The sequence below is a fragment of the Chlorocebus sabaeus genome, chromosome 7 (genome assembly GCF_047675955.1).
Source record: "Chlorocebus sabaeus isolate Y175 chromosome 7, mChlSab1.0.hap1, whole genome shotgun sequence".
Lineage (NCBI taxonomy): Eukaryota > Metazoa > Chordata > Mammalia > Primates > Cercopithecidae > Chlorocebus > Chlorocebus sabaeus.
Window position 1 is genome coordinate 112,376,576 of NC_132910.1, and position 25,549 is coordinate 112,402,124.

The 25,549-nt window shown below is 37.6% G+C and overlaps 1 protein-coding gene across 7 annotated transcripts in view; it reads right to left on the bottom strand.

The window, feature by feature from the left end:
* The window catches only part of FSTL5 (follistatin like 5), a 786,887-nt gene that overhangs the window by 186,589 nt on the left and 574,749 nt on the right, over positions 1 to 25,549 (bottom strand). For all 7 annotated transcript variants that reach the window (XM_008000150.3, XM_008000148.3, XM_008000146.3 and 4 more), the window contains one exon: positions 22,166 to 22,286. In XM_008000150.3, the coding sequence (XP_007998341.2) occupies positions 22,166 to 22,286 (121 nt within the window). The remainder of the gene's footprint in view (positions 1 to 22,165; positions 22,287 to 25,549) is intronic.

Consider the following 25,549-nt stretch of genomic DNA (forward strand, 5'->3'; position numbering starts at 1 on the left):
AAGTAACTCAGAAATGGAAAACAAATACTACATGTTTTTATTTATAAGTGGAAGCTAAGCATAGCATTCCATGGTGTATATGTACTGCATTTTCTTTATCCAATACAGAGTTGATGGGCACCTAGATTGATTCCACGTCTTTACTATTGTGAATAGTGCTGTAATGAACATAGGGCTGCATATATCGTTTGACAGAACAATTTATTTTCTCTTGGGTATATACCTAGTAATGGAATCTCTGGGTTGAACGGTAGTTCAAGTTTTAGTTCTTTGAGAAATCGCCAAACTGTTCTCCACAGTGGCGGCACTCATTGACATTCCCACCAGCAGTGTGTAAGTATTCCCGTCTCTGCAGCCTTGCCAGCATCTGTTGTTTTTAGACTTTTTAACAAAGGCCGTTCTAACTGGTGTGAGATGGTATCTCATTGCGGTTTTGATTTGCATTTCTCTAATGATTAGTGATGACGAACATATTTTCATATCTCATGGAGGGAGGGAGGGAGTAGCAAAAATCAAGGAAATGAATTATAATAATTACTCATAAGTATAAGAAAAGCATTAAAACGTATTAATCTGGAGAACTCATAAAAGCCTATGTATAGCATGTGAAAATGTATTCTACATTTTCCCAGTGCACCTAGAGACAACATATTATTTTCTGAATTACTATTACATATGATGCTCTGTTCTACTGTTAATTTCTGAAACATTCTTCCCAGTTGGTAAAGTTTAAAAATGACACAGATGTCAATGAATGAAATCAAATTTACTATATATTACATGATACAATAAAGTATGCTAAATAACATAAAGATTAATTAGATAATTCCAGTCATAACTTGTGACCACTGCCTGAATCATCTGAAGCTATTGTTTTGAACTTTAGAAATGTCATTGTACTATTTTAAATTGAACTACAATTTAAACATAATATGGAAGAAATAATCGTAAATTTCACACAATAAAGATTTGAGAAAGCATCTGGCAGTAAAACAACACAGAGAAAGAGATTGGATAAATTCATTAAATAAAGTAAGATTTATTTTTAAAACATATGGATTAACAAGTACACATGCAAAAGGTGCTTAAAATCTAATTAAGCTTATCTTGAGAGTGCCCTCATGTTAAATCTTTAAGATCAAATAAGCCTCATTATCACATTAACCTTCTTTCCACTCTCTTGTTATACAAGTGTCATTACATTAATTAGTCATTATACTGGTTTTTAAGTGCTGGCCACCTCATGAGTGTTTTGTAACATTACCCAGTACCTGTATACACAGAAGTAATCTATGATATATCACTCCTAGTCCAGTAAAACATGCCATGCTAATTTAAATATCTATGTGTAGATATAACCAAATTATAATTTTGTGAAGAAAACAACTTTGCAATATCAAAAACAAGATGCAGTACATTCAATTACCTATGTAGAAGAATTCTAGCTGAATAAATTTAAGTCTAAATCAATCATAGGTGAATACAAAATAACAGTAACTGAGAATGAGTCACTAATCTGAGATTTGCTCCTATAAACAAGAGAATCTATACATGACTTTGATTCATGTAGAGGACTGTTTCTCCCTTCAACCCTCACAAATGATGTTCTTTTTTATTGCTAACTTAATTTCTAAAACGATCTCCCCATTTGGTCAAGGAAGGAAGAGGAGAGAATCATTGGCTTGGTGTGTTTTTAGAAAGATTGAGTACACGGAACTCATCCTTTCTCACATGTTGAATCTGCCTGAAAAGAGGATGCATTCTATTCTGCTCTCTTGGCAATACAAGATCAGCAGTATTGGCTCTGTCTCTGTATGCTGAAGTCTAGGGTTGCCCAGCAATGCCCATGACTTGGTAAATTTTTGAGTCCACATTTGCCATGTATCTCAACCACCTTCTCTAGGCAGCTTTACCCACAATGCAGGTAATATTTTGTCCTTTATGTCAATCACTATTGCATCTTTCTCTTAATTGGTTCTGAAGACAAGGATCAAGAGGAAGAAGAGAGTGGTGTTCTTTACCCATCTCCTATATGCACAACATTTGATGCTTTGAGAACTCTCTAGAAACTTACAAAGAATAAAGTGCAATTGACACAGTAACACCAGGAGGAATCAAAGCTTTTGAAATTGCTTCAGCAGGTAACTCAGCCCTGATGGTATATGCCTTAGAGCTGATCTTTTTTTATAGTAGGGAAGTTAGCTTTTATATGCTGCAGGCTCAGCAGGTGGCTTTGGATCTTAAGCTTTATTAAATATGGCATAATTTAATGTTATCCTATTGGGTAACTTTTCCCTATAAATGAATAGCTGTGTTTATGCAGGCAGAGTTGTGTCTCACAGATACACACATTAGTAAGCAGGTCACCCTATGTAGGAGCTGTCGTTATTCAGCTTTGAATGATGCAGATCAAGTTTGGTCTGGTTTAAAAATCAAGGCTAAGGCAGAGATAAGTTATTTTATGTATCAGTAAATGACTTTTGCTATGTTTCTTAACCAGGTCTGTAAGCAGTTTTGTTGTTGTCGTTGTTGTTTACCTAATGCATAGGCAGCTAATTTCCATTAGTAATACAAAGCAAAAATACAGGTTATTACTCTAAATTTTTAATAGCAGCTATAGTTAAGCAGTACTAAACTGAATAACAAAATTACATGTACTATCTTTAATTATACAGAAGGAATCTTGCAGGGTTAACTTTCTATAAAGAGAGGCTTGTTCAAAGGTAGCAAGTGCCCCGGTTATGTTATTTATGTATTTTCTTATGATGACTTTCTACAATGTGTCTTCACCCAAATAAAGATTATATTTTATATTATATTTCATTACACCCTCAACCTCCTGGGATCAAGCCTCTTTAGTAGCTGGGACTATAGAAACATAGGTGTGTGTTATCATGCCTGGATATATATATATTTTTATTTTTTAGTAGAGATGAGATCTCACTATGTTACTCAGGCTGGTCTCAAACTAGCCTCAATGTTCCCTCCTTGGCCTCCCAAAGTGCTAGGATTACAAGCATGAGCAATTAATGAACAAATACAAAGTAAAAATCCATGGCTGCTATAAACATTTCTTGGTATCCAAGATCTGGGCCCAAGGGTTACCTGTTTCAAATACAAGAATTACATCATGGAAGTTTGAAGGCCACCATTAAGCCAAGGAATGTCTCAAACCATTACACCAATAAAAAAGTGTCTTATTTTAGAGAAATCAATTTCAAGGGTGGGGTAGAAAAACAACCAAAAGGAGGTGTTGCCAACTTAAAGCCTAAGACAGCAATTATATTTCTGTTCCTCCCCTGTCTCTGAGAATTGGGTTTGCTCAAGATACCAAGTAGCAACTGAAGTGATTTGAAAACATACACCTTTGATTTTCCATCACAACATACATAGTAGAAAATGAAAGGAAAATACAGGAAGAAAGACTGATTATGCTGGATAAAGTTTATTTAAGAGGACATCTTGGAGGACATAGCAGCCAGATATGAAAAGGAAAATGAGATCTTTAAGTCCAACACACACACACATACACACATACAGACACACACACACACACATACACACACCACAGAGTGGCCCCAAGGACTAATTTCTTTTAAGAACAGTATCCTTAGAAAATGAGGAAATGTTTTAGTTGTCTAGTGAATAAAACCTTAGATGGGGCCTAGCAATCTAACAACAGGAAAACGTGAAAAACCTCAGGGATTAGAAGGTGGATATGTCAGAGCTTTCCAGAACCAGGAGCTAATGAGAAACATCTATTTATCTACTCATGTGCATTTAAAAATGCTGCCTCTTTAACACATACCCTTTTTTTTTTTTTTGTAACAACACAGTGGAATGTATCCTTATTCCAAAGACATTAATACAGGAAGGAAAATAGTGTGTAAAGAGTATGTTAGATTATGTGCAGTTTTGCAGAAGGTGAAAAAACTGTGCTGTGGAGAACGCTGGGCAGGACAGTGAGTGAGTGAAGAGCCGGGTGGGGGCATAGTTAACATTGTAAATAGTGTAGTCTGGGTAAGCTTCATTGAAAATGTGACATTTAAGCAGAGTTGAAAGAGTTTGAAACTGAGACTTATGGAGATCTGGCGAAGAATCTTCTGGGCAGGGGAAATAGCCAAGTGCAAATGCTTGTCATGTATAAGGTCCAAAAGGAAGTGTACATTGAATGCAGCTGGATTATCCTTTCTTTTCTGAAAAGGAAAGAGAATTAGGGTAGGAAAATGCCACGGAAACTGAGAAACCAGAACATTTATGGTTATTTAAGGGATTCAAAGGCTGGCTTTAATCTGAGAAACATTGGGAGTCAATGGGATTTTAAGTAGAAGAGGGATGTAACTTGACTTCATAAGCATGAAGTTGGGGACACATAAAAATAAGAATAATTAAGAAAAAGTCCTAATAGAGTTCAGAGATCTCTATCAAGTGTTTACAAACATTGCGGATAAAATTGTGTAAGAAAGACAAAGAACGCTAACATTCTCATGGCATCTCTGAATGTATTTCAAAGGAGCAGTGATTGCAGGTGAGCGAGCAGCTCTGTTCTGAACCTAAAGGCATATGACCAGGAAATCTATGGAGTTAAGACTCCAAGGGAGCTGAGCGCGGTGGCTCACGCCTGTAATCCCAGCACTTTGAGAGGCCGAGGTGGGTGGATCACAAGGTCAAGAGATCGAGACCATCCTGGCCAACATGGTGAAACCCTGTCTCTACTAAAATATAAAAGTTAGCCGGGCGTGGTGGCGGGCGCCTGTAGTCCAAGCCACTACTTGGGAGGCTGAGGCAGGAGAATTGCTTGAACCCAGGAGGCGGAGGTTTCAGTGAGCTGAGATCATGCCACTGCACTCTAGCCTGGTGACAGCGACACTCTGTTTCAAACAACAACAACAACAACAACAAAAGACTCCGAGAGAAGACGCAGCCAAGATGAAACACAGTAAAAATAATCTGGGGAAGAAAGTAATGGATTATCTCAAGGCACAGGTTAGATGTTTCTCTAATGGGAGAAAAGCCCCTAGGTGGGATCTGCCCAATCACTAAGGAAAAGGTGGAAAATATTTGAACAGTGGATGGTTTTGGCAGACAGAGATCATATTTTCATATCTCTCACTGTGACAAACTCCATAGAAAAATATAGAGGAGAATACATGAGAACAAACATGTTTGTGGCAGAAAGCAGGGAGAAATAAAAAGGAAGGAAGACAAAGGTCTAGCAGACCGCCCTCCCAAAGGAAAACAAGGAAAAAGTCCACATCAAAAAGAAGGTTAACCTGTTAGAAAGTGACTGAATTCTCCCAAAACAAAGAATGGAACAATTAAGAAAAAATACAACATTCGAAGGAGGGGGAAAATGTAACAAAAAACTGAATACTGTGCAAGATTGCGAACTTTTATAAATAGAGGAAATAATGCATTATCGACTTCTTGGTGAGGTGTACGTCTGCAGGATCTCCTGGAGGATACAGTCTTCAGAAACATTAATCTCAATTTTAGATTCAGAATCAGCTAAAGATTATATGGCAACTGAAACAATGTGGAGTCTTGGTGAGATCCCTGTGGACTGCATTTCGTAAACACAGGTAATTCTATTGTGGTGCTGGGTCTAAAATTGACGGTTCCCAAGAGGCATCATGAGTGTCTTTAATGTTTTCTCAGATAATTGACTCTGTGCATAATTTTTCCTTCCGCCAAAAGGCTTCTGAGCATTATGATCTTGTGACAAAATTAGGCTAGAGACACAATAAGCGTATCTCCTCTTCTTTTTTAAATACACAACTAGCTCTCTTGCAGTAGAATGCACTGATTATGAGCCAGCCATGGTGGCTCGCACCTGTAATCCCAGCACTTTGGGAGGCCAAGGCGGGTGGATCGCCAGGGGTCAGAAGTTCAAGACCATCGAGATCAGCCTGGCCAATATGGTGAAACCTCGCCTCTACCAAAAATACAAAAATTAGCCAGGCATGTTGGCAGGCACCTGTATTCCCAGCTAATCGGGAGGTTGAGTCAGGAGAATCGCTTGAACCTGGGGTTGGGGCGGAGGTTGCAGTGAGCCTGAGATTGCACCACTGCACTCCAGCCTGGGTGATAGAGTGAGACTCTGTCTCAAAAAAAAAAAAAAAAAAAAAAAAAAAATAGAAAGAGAAGAAAAAGAAGAATGCACTGCTTATGACCCCTGACAAGGAGGCAAAAGTGCTGTTGACTGTCACAAGGTCTTCCTAATAAAACCTCGCACACCTTCCTTCACACTGTTCTGTCTTCCAAACAGTCACAGAAGACTCAACGAAGGGCTCCAAGGATTTAGAGAAGCGAGGCTAAAATGATTTGTGGTAGGAATTTTTTCCCTCTGTTTTTTATAGTTACCAGAAAATAAGATGACTTACACAGATACTATAGCAATATAAATTTTCTAACAAATTTTTAAAGCTTATAATTTCTATACTTTATCTCATGTACAGGTAACAAGTAGTGCACAGACTGGAGCAGGAACATGGCATGGCATTGTCCTGTGTGATACTGTGACCTCAAGAGAGAAGATGCCTGTGTCACTGGGTGACTGAATGAAACAGAACTCTACCAACCCACAATCAGACTGTAAGAGAAGTGAGAAATAAACTTGACAAATAAAGGTAGGATATGGTTTAAACTGCTACAATAAAGAAAGCAAAAACATAGAGCATTAAAAAGACATAAATCCCGACATTAATCAAAAAGTGGTATGGTGGCTTGATGGTGTGGGTATGGGGTAAACTATTATAACCAAGAGACCCTTAGAAGGGTGGCCTAAACAAGATGCCAGTAAACCAGCCCTTAGAGATGGGCAAAGGACAGTTTAGTAATTAGATCTGATTGCATAACTTAGTGTATTTGTTTCCAAATGCTGCCTTAAGAATATCACAAATTTGGTCAGGCGTGGTGGCCCACGCCTGTAATCGCAGCATTTTGGGAAGCTGAGTCAAGTGAATTGCTTGAGTCAAAGAGTTTCAGACTAGCCTGGTGAACATGGCAAAAACCCATCTCTACTAAAAATACAAAAATTAGCCAAATGGGCTGGCATATGCCTGTAGTCCCTGCTACCTGGGAGGCTAAGGTGGGAGAATTGCTTGAGCCTAGAAGGTGGAGTTTGCAGTGAGCTTTGGTTGTGCCACTGTCCTTGATTCCAGCCTAGTGACAGACTAAAATTCTGTCAAAAAAAAAAAAAAAAAAAAGAAAGAAAGAAAGAAGAAAATAAAGTCGGGCACAGTGAGCCACTCTGGGAGGCCAAGGAGAGTGGTCGGGAGTTCGCAACCAGCCCGACCAACATGGAGAAACCCAGTCTCTACTAAAAGTACAAAATTAGCCAGGTGTGATGGCGCATGACTGTAATCCCAGGTACTCCAGGGACTGAAGCAGGAGAATCACTTGAACCCTGGAGGAGGAGGTTGCAGTGAGCCAAGATCACGCCACTGCCCTCCAGCCTGGGCAACAAGAGTGAAACTCCGTCTCAAAAAAGAAAAAAAAGAAAGAAAATGAAAGAAAGAGAGATAGAAAAGAAAAGACAGGAAAGAAAAGAGAGAAAAGAAAAGAAAGAGAAAAGACAGAAAAGAAAAAGCAGAAAAGAACAGAAAAAAAGACCATAAATTTAGTGGCTTATGGCTACACAAACTTATTCTCTTACACTTTGGAGGCCAGAAGACCAAAATCAGTTTCACTGAACTAAAGTCAAGGTGTGGGTAGAGTTAGTTGGGTTTGGAGAGTCCACGGGATAATTCATGTTCATGCAATTTCTGGCTTCTTGAAGATGTCTGCATTTATTGGCTGATGACTCATTCATCAAATCACTCCAGCCTTTGCTCTGTTATCATATATCCTGCTTCCTTCTTTTGCCTTTTTGCCTTCATCTGATGAGGACTCTTGTAATTATACTTATCACTAACCTGGATAACTGTCTTGTCTCAGACAGTTATATACATGTCTTATATTATATAATATAATGTCTTATATTATATACACGTATAAGTCCCCCACTTTTGCCATATAAGGTAACATTCACATGTTCCAGGAATTAGGATGTGGATATCTTTTGGAGAGACTATTCACCAGACCACACCTAGGTACCTTCTGTCTTTTTCTGCTACTAGAATATATGACTTTTCTTTTTAATTATTTTTTTAAAATTTTATTTTAAGTTCTGGGATACATGTGCAGGACATGCATGTTTGTTACCAGGTATACATGTGCCAGGGTGGTTTGCCACACCTATCAACCCATCATCTAGGTTTTAAACCCCACATGCATTAGGTGTTTGTCCTAATGCTCTCCCTCCCCTTGCCCCCAAGCCGTGACAGGTCCCAATATGTGATGTTCCCCTCTCTGTGTCCATGTGTTATCATTATTCAACTCCCACTTATGAGGGAGAACATATGGTTTTTGGTTTTCTGTTCCTGTGTTAGTTTTCTGAGAATGATGGCTTCCAGCTTCGTCCATATACCTGTAAAGGACATGAACTCATACTTTTTTTATGGCTGCATAGTATCCCATGGTGTATATGTGCCACATTTTTTGCTGATGGGCATTTGGGTTGGTTGAAGTCTTTGCTATTGTAAATAATCCTCCAATAAACATACATGTGCATGTGTCTTTATAGTAGAATGATTCATAATCCTTTCGGTATATGCAGTAATGGGATCTCTGTGTCAAATGGTATTTCCGGTTCTTGATCTTTGAGGAATTGCATACTGTCTTCCACAATGATTGAACAACTAATTTACACTCCTACCAACATGTGACAGCATTTCTATCTCTCCACAGCCTTGTCAGCATTTGTTGTTTCCCAACTTTTTAATAATCGCCATTCTGACTGGCATAAGATGGTGTCTTACAGTGGTTTTGATTTGCATTTCTCTAATGACCAGTGATAATGAGTTTTTTTTCATAGGTATTTTGGCCACATAAATGCCTTCTTTTAAGAAGTGTCTGCTGATATACTTTGCTCACTTTTTGATGGGGTTGTTTGTTTTTTTCCTTGTAAATTTGTTTAAATTCCTTGTAGAGTCCAGATACAAGACCTTTGTCAGATGGGAAGATTGCAAAAAATTTCTCCCATTCTGTAGGTTGCCTGTTCACTTTAATTAGTTTATTTTGCTGTACAGAAACTTTTTAGTTTAATTAGATCCCATTTGTCAATTCTGGCTTTTGTTGCAATTGCTTTTGGTGTTTTAGTTATGAAGTCTTTGACTATGCCTATGTCTTGAATGGTATTGCCCAGGTTTTCTTTCCTTTCTCTCTTTCTCTCTTTCTCTCTTCCTTCCTTCCTTCCTTCCTTCCTTCCTTCCTTCCTTCCTTCCTTCCTTCCTTCCTTCCTTCCTTCCTTCCTTCTTCCTCTCTCTTTCTTTCTTTCTTTCTTTCTTTCTTTCTTTCTTTCTTTCTTTCTTTCTTTCTTTCTTTCTTTCTTTCTCTTTTTTTTTTCTTTTTGAGACAGAGTCTCACTCTGTTGCCCAGGCTGGAGTACAGTGGTGCCATCTTGGCTCACTGAAACCTCTGCTCCCCAGATTCAAACAAATCCCCTGCTTCAGACTACTGAGTAGCTGGGATTACAGACACCTGCCACTGCACCTGACTAATTTTTGTATTTGTTAGTAGAGACAGTGTTTCACCATCTTGGCCAGGCTGGTCATGAACTCCTGACCTTGTGATCCACCCACCATGGTCTCCCAAAGTGCTGGGATTACAGGTGTGAGCCACTGTGCCCAGCTGCCTAGGTTTTCTTCTAGTGTTTCTATGATTTGGGGTTTCACATTTAAGTCTTTAATCCATCTTGAGTTAATCAAGCAAGAGAAATAAATAAAGCATATTCAAATAGGAAGAAAGGAAGTCAAATTGTCTCTGTTTGGAGAAGACATGATTGTATATTTTGAAAACCCCATTGACTCAGCCCCCAAACTCCTTAAGCTGATAAGAAACTTCTGCAAAGTTTCAGAATACAAAATCAATGTGCAAAAATCACAGTCATTCCTATATACCAACAATAGACAAATACAGAGCCAAATAATGAGTGAAATCTCATTCACAATTGATACAAAGAGAATAAAATACCTAGGAATACAACATATAAGGGATGTGAAGGACCTCTTCAAGGAGAACTACAAACCACTCCTCAAGGAAATAAGAGAGGACAGAAACAAATGGAAAAACATTCCATGCTCATGGTTAGGAAGAATCAGTATCATGAAAATGGCCATACTGCCCAAAGTAATTTATAGATTTAATGCTATTCCCATCAAGTTACTATTGACTTTCTTCACAGAATTAGAAAAAAAAATACTTTAAATTTCATGTGGAACCAAAAGAGAGCCCATATAGCCAAGACAATCCTAAGCAAAAAGAACAAAGCTGGAGGCATCACGCTATCTGACTTCAAACTATACTCTAAGGCTACAGTAACCAAAACAGCATGATGCTGGTACCAAAAACAGATATATAGACCAATGGAACAGAATAGAGACCTCAGAAATAACACCACACATCTACAACCATCTGATCTTTGGCAAACCTGACAAAAACAAGCAATCAGGGAATGATTCCCTATTTAATAAATGTTGCTGGGAAAACCGGCTAGCCATTTGCAGAAAATAGAAACTGGATCCCTTTCTTACACATTAGACTCACCTTTTTCAAATTCAAAATAGCTCCTCCAACTATCATCATCACATTCATTTTTCAACAAACAAAAAGAGGAGTAGATGACATATAGCTTTTCTATCATCATAATTGAGATATGAAAAACAATAGTTACCTTCTCAATCCATTGGTCAAAAACTTGTCACAGTAAAAAGGCTCAAGGAGGACTGAGGAAGGTAATCTTTAGGTAGGTGTCCAAAGCCTGGCTAATATTGAACTTCAGTTTCTGAGGAAAACTATCAACATTTATGTGGTAGACCACAAATAGTCTTTTCTCCATACATAGTGACAAAACTAACCTTTTTATGAGAAGTTATGATCCATTCATATAAGTTCTTTAAATTTGTGCAATTGTTATAGGAAATCGATATTTTAGCACAGCCAAAAATAACACTTCTTTTTAGAATAGGAATTCATTCTCCTTTCTTGTTCTAGTGAGTATTTGCTATGGTTTTTTTGGCAGAATTACGTACTGGACTCAGAGAACAAAATAGGTATTACTTAAAATTTCTAAATTTATTGTATATAGAGCTGATGCTGTCAATATTAGTCATGTGTACTAACTTTCAGAACTTGTTACAAATGAAGGTCTTAAGAAAACTTTCCTCTAACCCGTACAACTTCAAGACCTTTAAGGAAAATTGACATGATAGAGAAGGTTTTGGTGGAAAACTTGTAACTTAAAACTTGTAAGCCATCTGCCATATATAAACAGAACAAATAGGAAATGAGTGTTATGAAATGTTGGAAAACTGGCAGCAAAAGATGGCAATCCCTGAGAGAAGAGAAGAAAAAAGACAATAGAAAGATGAGGCCTATAATTGTCTTGGCTTTCTTCTTGGCGGTATCCATTGACATTGATGCAGAAAGAGAAAACTGAAGGTTCTCACTGAACTAAGGATAAGAGAAGCTGGAATTTCAAAAAGTTGCCAGCTGGAATTTGTAGAGAAGAAAAGCATAAAGTAGAGAACTCTGCAGAGACAGCTACGGGAATCTAAATACAGATCTGCTGAGGCTTTGGCTTAATGCCTAGGATGAAACTATTCAAAATCAGGCAAAATTTTATGACTAAGGAAACAACTACAGTCAGGGAGCTTACGCTTAAAAGCTACAAGAGTTTAGACAAGGATAGGTGCCATATGAGTTAGATTAAGCAGAGTGGAGAGACTTAACTGAAAAAAGCAGATTGGGGAGATTTCATAAAACACCTCATACTGCATATCAGAAGGAGAGTGAAACAAATCCCACTGTAAAGGCTACTCTAGACAGACTCAAATACAGTTTTTTTTTTTTTTTTTTTTTTAAGTCTCAAAAAGATTAAATTGATGCCTAAACAAAACTCAACACTTCTCAAAGGAGTTCAGCAAATCTATCCTGTCAACAATGTTCAGCATTCAATCAAAAAATTAACAGATGTGAGAAGGAGTGGAAAATATGACTCATGCAAGAAAAATGTCAGTGAATACAAAGAGACAATAAATTTCAGACATGATAAAATTTGCCGGCAAGGACTTTAAGTAGCCAGTATAAATATGTTTTAAATTTTAAAGGAAAACACAAATACAATGAAAGAATAAGTAAACATTATTTTTAAATAGAATTTATATCGTGGAAAAATATAATATCTAAAATAAATTTAGCAAAAAAACCTCTGGTAGAGAATAACAGCTGATTAGACATACAGTTAAAAGAAAAAAATATGACCTTAAAGTCAGAGTATAAAAGCTATTGAAAGTGAAGTACAGTAAGTAAAAATGTTGAAGATACATAGAGAAAAAAAAGGAACAGAACTCAGTGATTTATGGGAAAATATTAAGCATACACACATGCCCATAATTTGAATCCAAATGGATGGAGAAAACAGAAATTTATTTGAAAAAATAATGGCGAAATGTTTATTCAAAGGTTTTAAAAATGTATATCCCAAATTCCAAGCAGCTGGGTTATCTCTGGCAGAAAAAAATCCAAGTAAAGCAAAACTAACCAAAGCTTACCATATATAAATTACTGATACCCAATGATAAAGCGAAAATCTTAAAAGCAGTCAGATAAATGAAAAAAAAAAAAAAAGGACTAGAAATACTGGAAATATAGGAGATGTCCTGTGAGAAACCATGCAAGTACAAGCCAGAAGACAACAGAACATCTATAAATTGTTGAAAGAAAAATAAAAACTAAAAACTGTCTACTTGAAATTCAATATTCTAAGGGTGGGTGCGGTGGCTCACGCCTGTAATCCCCACACTTTGGGAGGCCGAGGTGGGCAGATCAAGAGGTCAGGAGATCGAGACCATCCTGGCTAACATGGTGAAACCTCGTCTCTACTAAAAATACAAAAACATTAGCTGGGCGTGGTGGCAGGCGCCTGTAGTCCCAGCTACTCAGGAGACTGAGGCAGGAGAATGGTGTGAACCTGGGAGGCGGAGCTTGCAGTGAGCCGAGATCACGCCACTGCACTCCAACCTGGGGAGACAGAGCGAGACTCGGTCTCAAAAAAAAAAAAAAAAAATTAATATCCAACAGAAATATTATTCAATTAAAAAATAAAAGTAAAAATACCTTCACACAAACAATGGCCAAGAAAATGTATTAAGAGCAGATCTGACCTTGAAATTATTAAAGCATGTTTATTAGGGTAAATGAAAATTCAGAAATTCAGTTTTACATGAGAGAATGAGGAGGATCAGAAATGCAGTTGTTTTGTTCTCTTGCCTAATTTTAAAAACCTCCTTGAAAGATATTTAACTTCTAAAGCAAAAACGGAACAACATACTGTGTGTTTTATAACATATGTAGAAGTGAAATGTTTGATAATATTATTACAAAGGATGGTAATGGCAGAGTTCAAGGAGCGCTGTTTTAAGGTTCTTACTTTATACATGAAGTGGTAAAACATTATTTTAAAATATATGACAATACGTTAAGTTTCACATTGCATGTGTGGCTTATAGCAATGTCTAACAAAAATTTTTAAAAAGGTATAACTAATAAGTCAGTAGTAGAGATAAAATGGCATTCTAAATGGTATGGAACACACCAGAAGTCAGTATAAAAGGAAATATTGAATAAAGAATGAATGAGGCTGGGCACGGTGGCTCACACTTGTAATCCCAGCACTTTGGGAGGCCGAGGTGGGCAGATCCCCTGAGGTCGGGAGTTTGAGACCAACCTGGCCAACCTGGTGAAACCCCCTCTCTATTAAAATACAAAAATTAGCTGGGCATGGTGGCAAGTGCCTGTGATCGCAGCTACTTAGGAGGCTGAAACAGGAGAATTGCTTGAACCTGGGAGGCAGAGGTTGCAGTGAGTCAAGATTGTGTCACTGCACTCCAGCCTGGGTGGTGGCACAAGACTCAAAAAAAAAAAAAAAAAAAAAAGGAAAGAAAGAAGGAAGGAAAGAGGGAGGGAGGGAGGGAAAGAAAAGAGAAAGAAAGAAAGAAAGAAAGAAAGAAAGAAAGAAAGAAAGAAAGAAAGAAAGAAAGAAAGAAAGAAAGAAAGAAAGAAAGAGAAAGAAAGAAAGAAAGAAAACATGGATGTGATCATTTGAAAATGAATTGCAAACCCCAGTGAGAATAAGCCCAGGATACAAATGTTTAAGTTACCCCAAAGTCATAAATTTTCAAGGACTTCTTTCCCTGAAAGTGACCATAATAAAGAATCAGGGAAAAGCTTGGTTCTCTGGGCTTTGCATGTAGTTTAAACTTTTGGATTTTCTTTAGACTTTAAATTATAAGGGCAGAAGAATTTAATTTTAGATATTAATTACTCTGGACTAATTTTTTTGGAACTTTAATCTCTTCAGTTTTATTTCTCTCTGGGAATTTAATAATTAGAATATTTATATGTTAATTTTTGAACATGTCCATATTCTTTTTTTTTTTTTTTTTTTTTTTGAGACGGAGTCTGGCTCTGTCGCCCAGGCTGGAGTGCAGTGGCCGGATCTCAGCTCACTGCAAGCTCCGCCTCCCGGGTTTAAGCCATTCTCCTGCCTCAGCCTCCGGAGTAGCTGGGAGTACAGACGCCCACCACCTCGCCCGGCTAGTTTTTTGTACTTTTTAGTAGAGAGGAGGTTTCACCGTGTTAGCCAGGATGGTCTCGATCTCCTGACCTCGTGATCCGCTGGTCTCGGCTTCCCAAAGTGCTGGGATTACAGGCTTGAGCCACCACGCCCAGCCTTAATTGAAGTATCTTGACGTCATGATTTAATTTAATCACAGAGCCTCAGAAGAACTCTATTGAACAGTGTAACTCAACATAACTTAACATGAGAAACAGCATATAGAGGGAATTTTGAGGCTTTGAAGTTAATGAATTAATGTACTGTTTTATTATAGTTCAGTCTTCTGTAAACAAACATAGTGCCCACTAGTAGTTCTTAGGGGAAGCTACAATAGAGAAGCAATTGTTATTGAGTTAAGGACTTGAAATTTATTTAAAATATTAATAACTCCAAAAGCAGCTCTGAGAAAAAAACCCTAGGTTTCACTAGTTTTGATTTGAGAAGTGAGCTCAGGAGGCACAAGTGTGAAAATGGGAAAAGTTAGACAATGGAAAGGAAAACTACAATAAAAGGTAAGAGGAAAAGGGGGATGCATTCATGAGATTCATAACTATGGGGAAAAAAGGACTGGATTCTAGTGTGGACCCCTTGAACAGTGTTGAATGCCCCTCAGGAGTTTCCCATTGAGTGAATGGGTAGCTGTGCTTCTTGCTCACTGATTTGTGTCCCTCATTGGTTAATGAGGATTCCTGAGGACATCAAATCCCTGGCATAGTAGGGTTACCTTGAGTGTAGTTGATAAAGATTCTTGTGCAGTTAGGTTGGGACAAATGTAATTGCAGTTTTGCCATTAAAAGTAAGTGCAAAAAAAAAAAAAAAAAAAAAAAAAGCAATTACTTTTGCACTAACCTACCTAATAAACAAAATCTTAAGGAACAGTGACAGAGAGACAAGCTTTGGCAGCAAGTAGTTATCAAGGAACATTCACCATAGATGAGGAGGCCCGTGTGGGCTGTGGAGCAAGACATGAATACTGTCTGCTGTGGGGCCTTATGTGGCAAAAGACTGAAATGATACATGGCCAATACCACCCGCCAAGCAAGAGCCAATCGCCTAGATGACAATCAACTGAAAGTTTTAAATCAAAATTAAAAGAATAAAGAGTTGAAGAATATGAAGAAGGGAAACGTTCCCACCTGTCACCTTTTTAGGAGGGAAACTGTAGTTCTCAAAATTTATCTTCAGAATTACCAGGAATGTTTGTTAAAACACACATTGTTCTACGCCCTACTTAGAGTTTCTAATTTGTAGCCAAAGATGAGCCCTGAGAATTTGCCTTTAAAACATGTTGCTGTTGCTCCTTGTGCACGAACCACAGTTTGACAATCTGTGAGCAAGGGTAACCCTCTAGTTTCTCACTCTTTCGTGTATTAACTCTCAGTGGGAGGAGAAGAGAGGGTGAAGAAGACCTCTTACTTCCTGCTCTGTAGATCTCACCGTCTCACTTTCTAGATCTCTCTGCACTCTGGCCAAACTTAGCTAGGAAGGTTTAGCAGACCCAGGGCAGAGATTCCAGTGTTGCCTATGACCAAATGAGGAAGCTGAATTCTATGATGCAAAAAAGAAAGCTATTGTTGCCCCAGCTTTAAGCTGGGTTTTCTAAATAATAGCTTTTTCAGTAATGAAGGTCATGCTTTATATCTGTATATCTGACTCTTGTGTCTTTCTTACAGATGTTTCCAACTTTGAAGGAGAAAAATCGGGGTGTTGTATATAGACATCTTGTAAAACCAACAAACAACAACCATTTTATGCAGAAGTTTTCTTATTTCAGTAGAAAAAACATTCACACAATATTATGTATGAGGGCTTAAATAATTTGAATGAGAGAGAAGTAACAGTGTGCATATAGTTTTACTGTGAATACGGACACGCCTTCTGCCCAGAGGGGAGTGTAAACACTGATGACTTTAAAAAATTTCAAACATTCTGTATCATACGCTTAAGATCTAAAGACGATTTGCTTTATGTAAAAACAGAAAGAAAAGCATGAAATGAAATCCACTGGTAGAGTCAAGTTACTTTGATTTATACATAATGTTTCTTCAGACAACGGCGCAGAAGCACTTTCATATTTCAATAATCTAATTTTGCATTATTTGAAAAGGAACAGGGCTATAGATAGACTTTTATTTGGCTTATGCCCTAGGATATTCAAATGGACTTTGAACTTCAAAAAGACTCTTTTACTAATTCCAATAACTTGTGGTATTTTCAGGGCTTGTTATGGTAATCAATGACATTTTATTTTTATTACAAATTGACAAATTGTTAAGATAAATATTTTAAATTCTGAAAACCTGATTTTCTAAAGGTGCTTTTAACCTTTTCTAAAAGTGAATGAAAAATATAAGATGAGTTAAACCAGTTTTAGAGATTTATTAGATTCTATAAATGTGCTATTTGGTAGATAATTTGCATTTTCTTGCATTTTGCTTGTAATTTATCCAGTATTATTCCTCATTCCCAACTACTGTTTGTTGTTATTGATTTATAACACTTGAGTAATCCCAAGTATGCTATACTTCTTGACATAAAAAACATGCATTTAAAGTTCTTATGCCAAATACAAAACATCATAAAACCAAAGGAGGGGAACACCCCAAAAAAGAGACAGTACTAATTTCAGGGCTGTGGTTGTGTAACTTATCCCACCATTTCTAGATATGTTATTATAAAGTGTCATTATTCTAGTTTTTGTTTGGCAAAATATTTTGATAGATCAGAAACTTTGTAAATAAGGTGGATAGTTACCTACCTGATACTTATTTTCCCCTTTCTTCTAGATAACATAATCTTTATATTGTTGTGGGTGGCAGTATATCACAGTCAGAGAAATATGTTATGCCACTTGTTTTCATTTAGGGAGGATCAATGGAAGTTACCAATGGTGCTTTCATTAAAACCTTTTTAAAAAGTGCTTTCTCGGCTGGGTGTGGTAGCTCATACCTGTAATCCTAGCACTTTGGGAGGCCGAAGCGGATGAATCCCGAGGTCAGGAGTTCAAGACTAGCCTGGCTAAGATGGTGAAACCTGTCTCTACTAAAAAAAAGAAAAAAAAAATAACCAGGAGTGGTGGAGGGCACCTGTAATCCTGTAATCCCAGCTACTGGGGAAGCTGAGGCAGAGAATTGCTTGAACCTGGGGGTTGGAGTTTGCAGTGAGCCAAGATCGTGCCACTGCACTCCAGCCTGGGCAACAGAGCAAGACTCGTCTCAAAGAAAAAAAAAAAAAGTTATTTCTCATGTGCCAGGTGTCATTTCCCCCTGCCTGCCTCTTCCTGTTTCCTTGTTGAAAGGTCTACAGAATTTTCACAGCCATTTTGAAGTCAGAGGATGAGACTGAGGGTAGAAACTGTTTGCTAATCATAATAGGGGAAGCTTATGATACTGAAGACATTCTAGATCTGCCATCCCCAAACCGCCCTATCTTTTTATATGTTAGAAGAATACACTCGTATCTCCTTTGAGCCCCTGGCCTTTTGGGTCTATGTTATAGCAATTAAAGTTAATCCCTCACTGTTTAAAACAAATATAAAATGAACTTTGAAACAAACTTATTGCCTTCCCTTGTTGATATAAATGCAGCAGAACAAGTTTTTGATCAATGATAGTTGAATTTGATAAATCAGTGATATTTTATACCTTATTTCTCCTAGTGGTTAAGAATAGAAGAGGCAAATTAGATTAGGACTTTGGGCTGCTTAAAACCCTAGCAAACCTTAGTGGTCCACACAGTCCTTTATATAGACTTGACCTAACTAGAAACATTTTTTTCGAAACTGAAATTGCCAGCTGCTTTGAGAAAATGTTTCGAGTGAGGGTATTGCATATCTTCCTCTCTAGTACCTTATTCTAGTAATATTTGATCCTTGGGAATGCCAGTCAATTTTCATGTCACATTTATCATGTCCTCTCCTGTGTCCTTATCTCACACTTAGTCTGTGACCTACCATAATCACTCCCTTGTAAACTTATTTAACTTCTTCACTCCTAACTATCCCCCACTTACTCACCTGACAAACAAACGCTCGCTAAATCAAAGTCTTTTTTCTTCTCTCATGGCCACTTTACAGTCAACCACAACAGAAGGAAAACATACTTCATGAATACTACAAGCTCTCCCCAACACACCAACTACATATTGTTATTTCAATCACCCTCCTGCATTGCAAGATAATTATTTGACATTTCCTTCCCTCCCACAACCATTAAAGCTATTATAAACTCTTCACTTTCAACCATTGGTATTATTCATTTCCCTGAAGAAAATTCAGGTAATGCAAAAAGGACGTCCTCATGCTCCTGCACTGTGAATCTTTTCCCAAACAGTGTGTCTTTCTCTGTGTTTCAACAGAGGAACTATTCATCTTCCAAAGAGCAGTCCGTCCTTCTGTGAATTAGATCACATCAATTTTAAATTTAATTGATTTGTTACTATAATTATCCTTTTGGTCTTATAAATTATCTGCTTTTCATCTTTACTGGATTATTCCCATCAGCATAAAAGATGATCATATCTATAACTTTTATAAAATCCACTCCCTTGAATGCAGGCACTTTGCAGCTACTGCAAAGTTCTCTCTTTACTTTCAGCAAATGTTCTCCTTTAAAAGAGTTCATGATAGACGTGTTCTTTATTTTTTCACTTTCCTTTCTCTCTTGAATTGACTATAATCATAGTTTTATCACCAATACTTGGCAAAAGCTGGTCTTGGAAAGGTTAATAATTGCACACAAGTACTGAAATCTAGTGCTTAAATTATACTCCTCATCTTGTTTGCCCTCTCAGCAATGATAATATCATTGGTTTTCTCTCCAAACCCCGTCCCTTCCTGAAAATCTTTATACCAAGAAAGTCAGAGCAGTTTAAATGTTATGGGACGTAATGGAAAGAAACTGGTTTTGCTCCCTGTGGGATATTGGTTCAGGGACCCTTGTACCTCGAAAAGGAAAAGCACTGGAGTTCAGCACAAGAAATCACTGCTAATATTGAATTCCTTTTCATTAATTCATAATGCTAAGGCTGATGGGGAGCACTCTGTTTCTGAGACCTCATTATTTCTTTATTCCCATATTCCATCTTCAGGAAAACCTGAGATCAGAGAGTAAGCAGTTCATTCACGGGAGGGGATGAAATAGGGAAGCTGCCCTTCCCCAGTGCTGCTCAGTGCAACCTTGCAACATGAAAGCCCACAGTTTGGCTCAAAGTCTCCTCCGTGGGTTTCTCAGCTGGGGCATGGCAAATGAGTAAGTTATGTCAGAAACCTACATCAGACATGAATGAGGAGCAGCAGCTCCTGAAGAGCAGCCGTTTAGAATAGCTGTCACACTTTACCACGTATCATAATTTCCTGAGACGCTTTTCAAAATGCAGATTTCAAATCAGACTTCCTGAGAGTGCTGGTGAAGGCCAGGGTTCTGCACTTGTGATCTTTTCTTTTATACGATTCTGATGCAGATGGGGAACATGCACCATACACTCTAAAAACTACTAGGAACTCTTACATGAACCAACTAGGACTGGGAGTGAGGATAAGAGATAAAAGACAGAATTAATTGTTAGCCAAAAACAAAATTGGAGACTCTCTTTCTCTAATGTTGAGAAAAAAAAAAAAAAAAAAAAAAGGCAGGACACTAATCTTGTTGAATAGGCGAACAGTCAGTAAGCATTCGCCACAAAATAGAAAGTGAGGGCCAGATGTGCCAGAACAATTTCCCCATGGAGGCAGCATTTACATAGAGGGAGGAGCATCCTCAGCACACACTTGTCCTACTCCTTCAAGATTGTGTATCAGCAGGTATAATTACTATATATATGAAAGTCCATCTCCAAACATCTGAGGCCACTGGGAACAGCATGAATCAGCTTTGCGTCTTGTCTGCTTTCTTCCCTGGTTTCATGGGAAGTTGGGTTCAAAGATTTGATTATGTCTAGATGTCAGCTGTATTTTCACAAGAAACCAAGAACTAGATCTGCTCCTTTGGAGTGTCAACAATAGTTAAATCAGATTGCCCAATATTTTCAAACTTTTTGGAACATTTTATTAATTGATTTCCAGTACACGTACTTCTCATCACAGGGTTCTCCTTCTCAGTCTTCTCCACTTGTTAACCTCAGATCCAAGACTCAATCCTCTGACTTCATATCCATCTATACTTATTTCTAACGTGACCTAATTAAGCTTAGATATATTACTTTAAGTGCAATTTATACATATTGATATTACCTGAACATACAACTTTGGGCTTTCATGTTCCTCAGTTGAATACTTGACATTTCCATCGATAATTATATTTAAGTTGACATGCTAAAATTTAATCTCACCCAATCCCAAAATGTGTTCCTTCTTCAAAGCAGTAAATGGCACGCCCATATAGCTAACTGTTTCTTTCAGATTCCTTAAGATCATTTTTTAACTCTCGCACTCACATGCTATTCCTCAGTGATACCCCCAGAAGTACTTCTATATATTCCAAATGTGACCACTTCTTTATAACTCCACCATTAAGACTATATTTTAAGCTACCACTATCTCTTACTTGGACACTAAAATAGTCTTTAAACTATTCATTTGCTTTTTAAAAAAATCAGAATGTGCTACTCCATATACTAAACACTTCGATAGCATCCCCTTATACTTAGAATGGAAATCCAAATATTTACCTAGGTCCACAGAGCTCCGTGTGATCTGTCCCCAGGCTACCTCTACAAGCTCATCATCTGCCACTCTGCTCTAAATTCATGCTCATCACACTGGCCATCTTGCTTTTCCGACAGAAAGCCAAGTAAGTTTCTGCCTCCTTTTTATAAATCATAGAGCATATTAACATATATATTACAATAAATTATGGAAATGAAATGTTTACTAATAAGTCACATATGCAATCCTGTATTAATGCTAGTAAATAACCACAATTTAAATTAAATCAGAAATAAAGAAAAACTCTGATGGTAGGAATGATATCAGCCCACCTGGTCAACATTCATAGACAGCCATTAAATTAACGGTCAAGAGTATAAAATTTGCTCTACATGAATAATAGTAGTCTATATCATTAATGCAATCAATTAGATAGATGATCTATTCAAAATTTTTGTTTCTAAAAATTTATGCTTGCCTAGTTGTTAATATTCTAAACTAAAAAATAATATAAATGTCTCGTGTTCTAATTCTCCAATTAAAATGAGTTACTTTAACATTTTATGATAACAAAAATAGGACTAATTTATAGTGCTTATTCACCTGGAAACTTTGTGGGTTTTTTTGTTTTTATTTATTTATTTATTTATTTATTTACTTAAAAAACTTTTACATTATCAATTGAGTCTCAAAACTTGAAATATTATTAGTACCTAGCAAAATTAAAAAAAAATTGAAGGCTTCCCTTCCTAGTAAACTATGGTGTTCTTTGAATAGTCAGGGTAACAAAAATCATTTCTTACCGTTCACTTGGAAGATGTGAGTCTGATAGACTTGTTCATAGCCATCTGCATAGCAGGTGTAATTGCCCATATGAGTTGTGGTCACCTTGGTAATGTACAAGGACCCATCATCTCCAAAATCCTATTAAAAAATGAAATAAAACAAGGTGTTTGCATTTTGAATTAATTGCAACAATTTCGTTTTTTAAAAGGTGTATTCAGGTGCAAAACATATAGACTAAAATACTGTTTTAAAATTATCAAAATGAGTATTGTTGGGTGTATAAGTGTAAAGGATCTGTAATTATAATTTTCTAATAATATGTTTTGTTTAAAAAGCATCATCTCAATTCATAAATACAGCTTTTAAATATTTATTTGAAATGTGTGTTTAATATATAAAGTAAGTTAGTTTCTACATATGTGTTCTAATTTAGTTCCCATTTTCAAGATTAATACAGGCCAACCAGGCACGGTGGCCTCACTCCTGTAATTACAGCACTTTGAGAGGCCAAGGCAGGTGGATCACTTGATGTCAGGAGTTCAAGACCAGCCTGGCCCACACGATGATGTCATGTCTCTACTAAAAATACGTAAATTAGTTGTGTGTGGTGGCACACACCTGTAGTCACAGTTACTCAGGAGGCTGAGACAGGAAAATTGCTTGAACCTGGGAGGCAGAGGTTGCAGTGACCCGAGAACGTGCCACGGCAATCCAACCTGGGCAACAGAGTGAGACTCTGTCTCTAAATAAATAAATAATTACAAATAAAAAAATTTTAAAAAAGATTAGCACAGCTATAAGGTGTTTTCTTCTTATGAATGGCTAAAACAAATACCTGTTAACTGCATTCTTCACCCTGGTAGTTATCTACTACTTCTATATTACTTAATTATCTATTTACCAATAAAAATAATTATTAAAGCAGTGTGATCTCCATGATAACATTTATAGACATAACATAGAATAGCATTTATTTTCCAAGCCCAGATACCATCAACACACTTGAATAAAATAACCATACCATTTCAAAATAATGGAGATAAATGCATAACCATTTTGAAAAAAAAAAAAGAAAGGAAATAAACTTGCACTGTGAAAATCAAATCCACGAAGCACCTCCAGAACAGCAAAGACCAGAACATTTTCTCTTCCATTATGATAATGATTATTCTGGCAAAAATTGCCAAAATCATTTTTTTTTTTTCAGAATTCTGGAAATAGAGAAAGGCTCACAACAGCCCACAAAGTATTTATTCAAAAAGTGGCTGGCTCCTAATAAGAATGGCAAAATTTATGTGGCATTTTAACTTTACTTCCTCAACACCTCTCCACAGCTGCATGGTGGCCTTGAACTAGGCTCCTTGAAATTATGCCAGCTATGAAAATCATCATCCTAGAAGACAATGGAAGAGAAAGAGCAAGTCTGAAGCTCCTCCAAGACTGCATCCTGAGAGAATTGGACCTGTTGGATAGATTAGCAGCTCCTCAAAAATATACATTTTCATGACTTCTTTTTATTTGAGCTTTGAGCAACGCTTAAAACTCACTCTGTGTAAAGAGTCTCATCCCTTCCCTAATGTCTCTGTGTGTGTGTGTGTGTGTGTGTGTGTGTGTGAGAGAGAGAGAGAGAGAGAGAGAGAGAGAGAGAGACAGGGTTCCCAGGCTCTGGAGTGCAGTGGCATGATCTCGGCTCACTGCAATCTCTGCCTCCCGGGTTCAATCAATTCTCCTGCCTCAGCCACCCGAGTAGCTGGGAGCACAGGGGCACGCCATCACACCCGGTTAGTTTTTGTTTCTGTTTTTGTTTTGAAATGGAGTTTCGCTTTTGTTGCCCGACGTTGAGTGCAATGACGTGATCTCATCTCACTACAACCTCTGCTTCCCGGGTTCCAGCGATTCTCCTGCCTCAGCCTCCCGAGTAGCTGGGATTACAGGTGCTACAGGTGTGTGCCACCATGCCTGGCTAATTTTTTGTATTTTTAGTAGAAACAGGGATCACCATGTTAGCCAGGCTGGTCTCGAACTCCTGACCTCAGGTGATTCAGCCGCCTCAGCCTCCCAAATTGCTGAGATTCTAGGAGTGAGCCATTGCGCCCAGCTAATTTTTGTATTTTTAGTAGAGACACTCGGTTTTCACTATGTTGGCCAGGCTGGTCTTGAACTCCTGCCTCAGTCACCCAAAGTGCTGGGATGACAGGCATCAGCCACCACACCTTCCCCCTAAAATCTTTATTGAAAGGAAACAACAGCAGTTGTTTAACATTACAACTTTCTGCAGCAGAGATACTAGTTGTAGATAACAGTAGTGTTTGACTAAATAAACATTACAAGATAAACCTGAGGAATGGGTGCTCCATAGAGAAATTTGTAGAGTTCCACAAATTCTTAGGAGTCTAGAAGGCCACACAAACGTGCAGGACTGTGTGCACGCTCAGTAGAGACGTGTGAATCCCTATTCTCTCATCTCTAGCTGCACATAAGGCTCTACACAAGCAGAAATTGAAGGCTAAGATAGAGTCGTGAACTATATAGGAACACTCATATTGTAACACAAAACAGAGCTAGAGAACCTCAACAAAGCCTGGGAGACTTACTGATGCAAGGCATTTAATTAAATCCCTGTTCCATCGTTAGCTCACCACTAAGAGTGAATCTCAACAGCCACACACAACATACCAAAGAAAAATAGGTAAATTCAGCTTTATAAAAAGTAAAATATTTTGCTGCTCAAAAGACATCAAGAAAGTAAAGAGATACCCTGTAGAAAAGAGGAACTATCTGAAGAAAATTTATCTGATAAGGATCTTCTATTCAGAATATATAAAGAGTAATTACAATTCAGCAATCAAAAAGCAAATAGGCTGGGCATGGTAGCTCACACCTGTAATCCCAACACTTTGGGGGGCGAAGGCAGGCAGATCACCTGAGGTCAGGAGTTCGAGACCAGCCGGCCAACATGGGGAAACCCCGTCTCTACTAAAAATACAAAAATTAGCTGGGCATGGTGGCACATGCCTATAATTCCAGCTACTCAGCAGGTTGAGGCACAAGAATTGCTTGAACCCGAGAGGTGGAGGTTGCAGTGAGCCGAAATCGTTCCACTGCACTCCAGCCTGGGTGACAGAGTGAAACTCTGTCTCAAAACAAAACAAAATAAAACAAATAGTCTAGTTAAAATAATAGGTAGAGGATTCAAACGAACATTTCTCAAAAGATTTACAAATGAACAATAAGCACATGAAAGCACGTTCAGCATTACTAGTCACTAAGGATATGCAAACAAACCTCAGTGAGATACTACTTCATATGCTCTACACTGGTTAAAATAAAAAAGAGACAATTGCAGATGTTGGAGAGGATGTGGAAAATTTGGAACCTTCACACATTGCTAGTGAGAATAT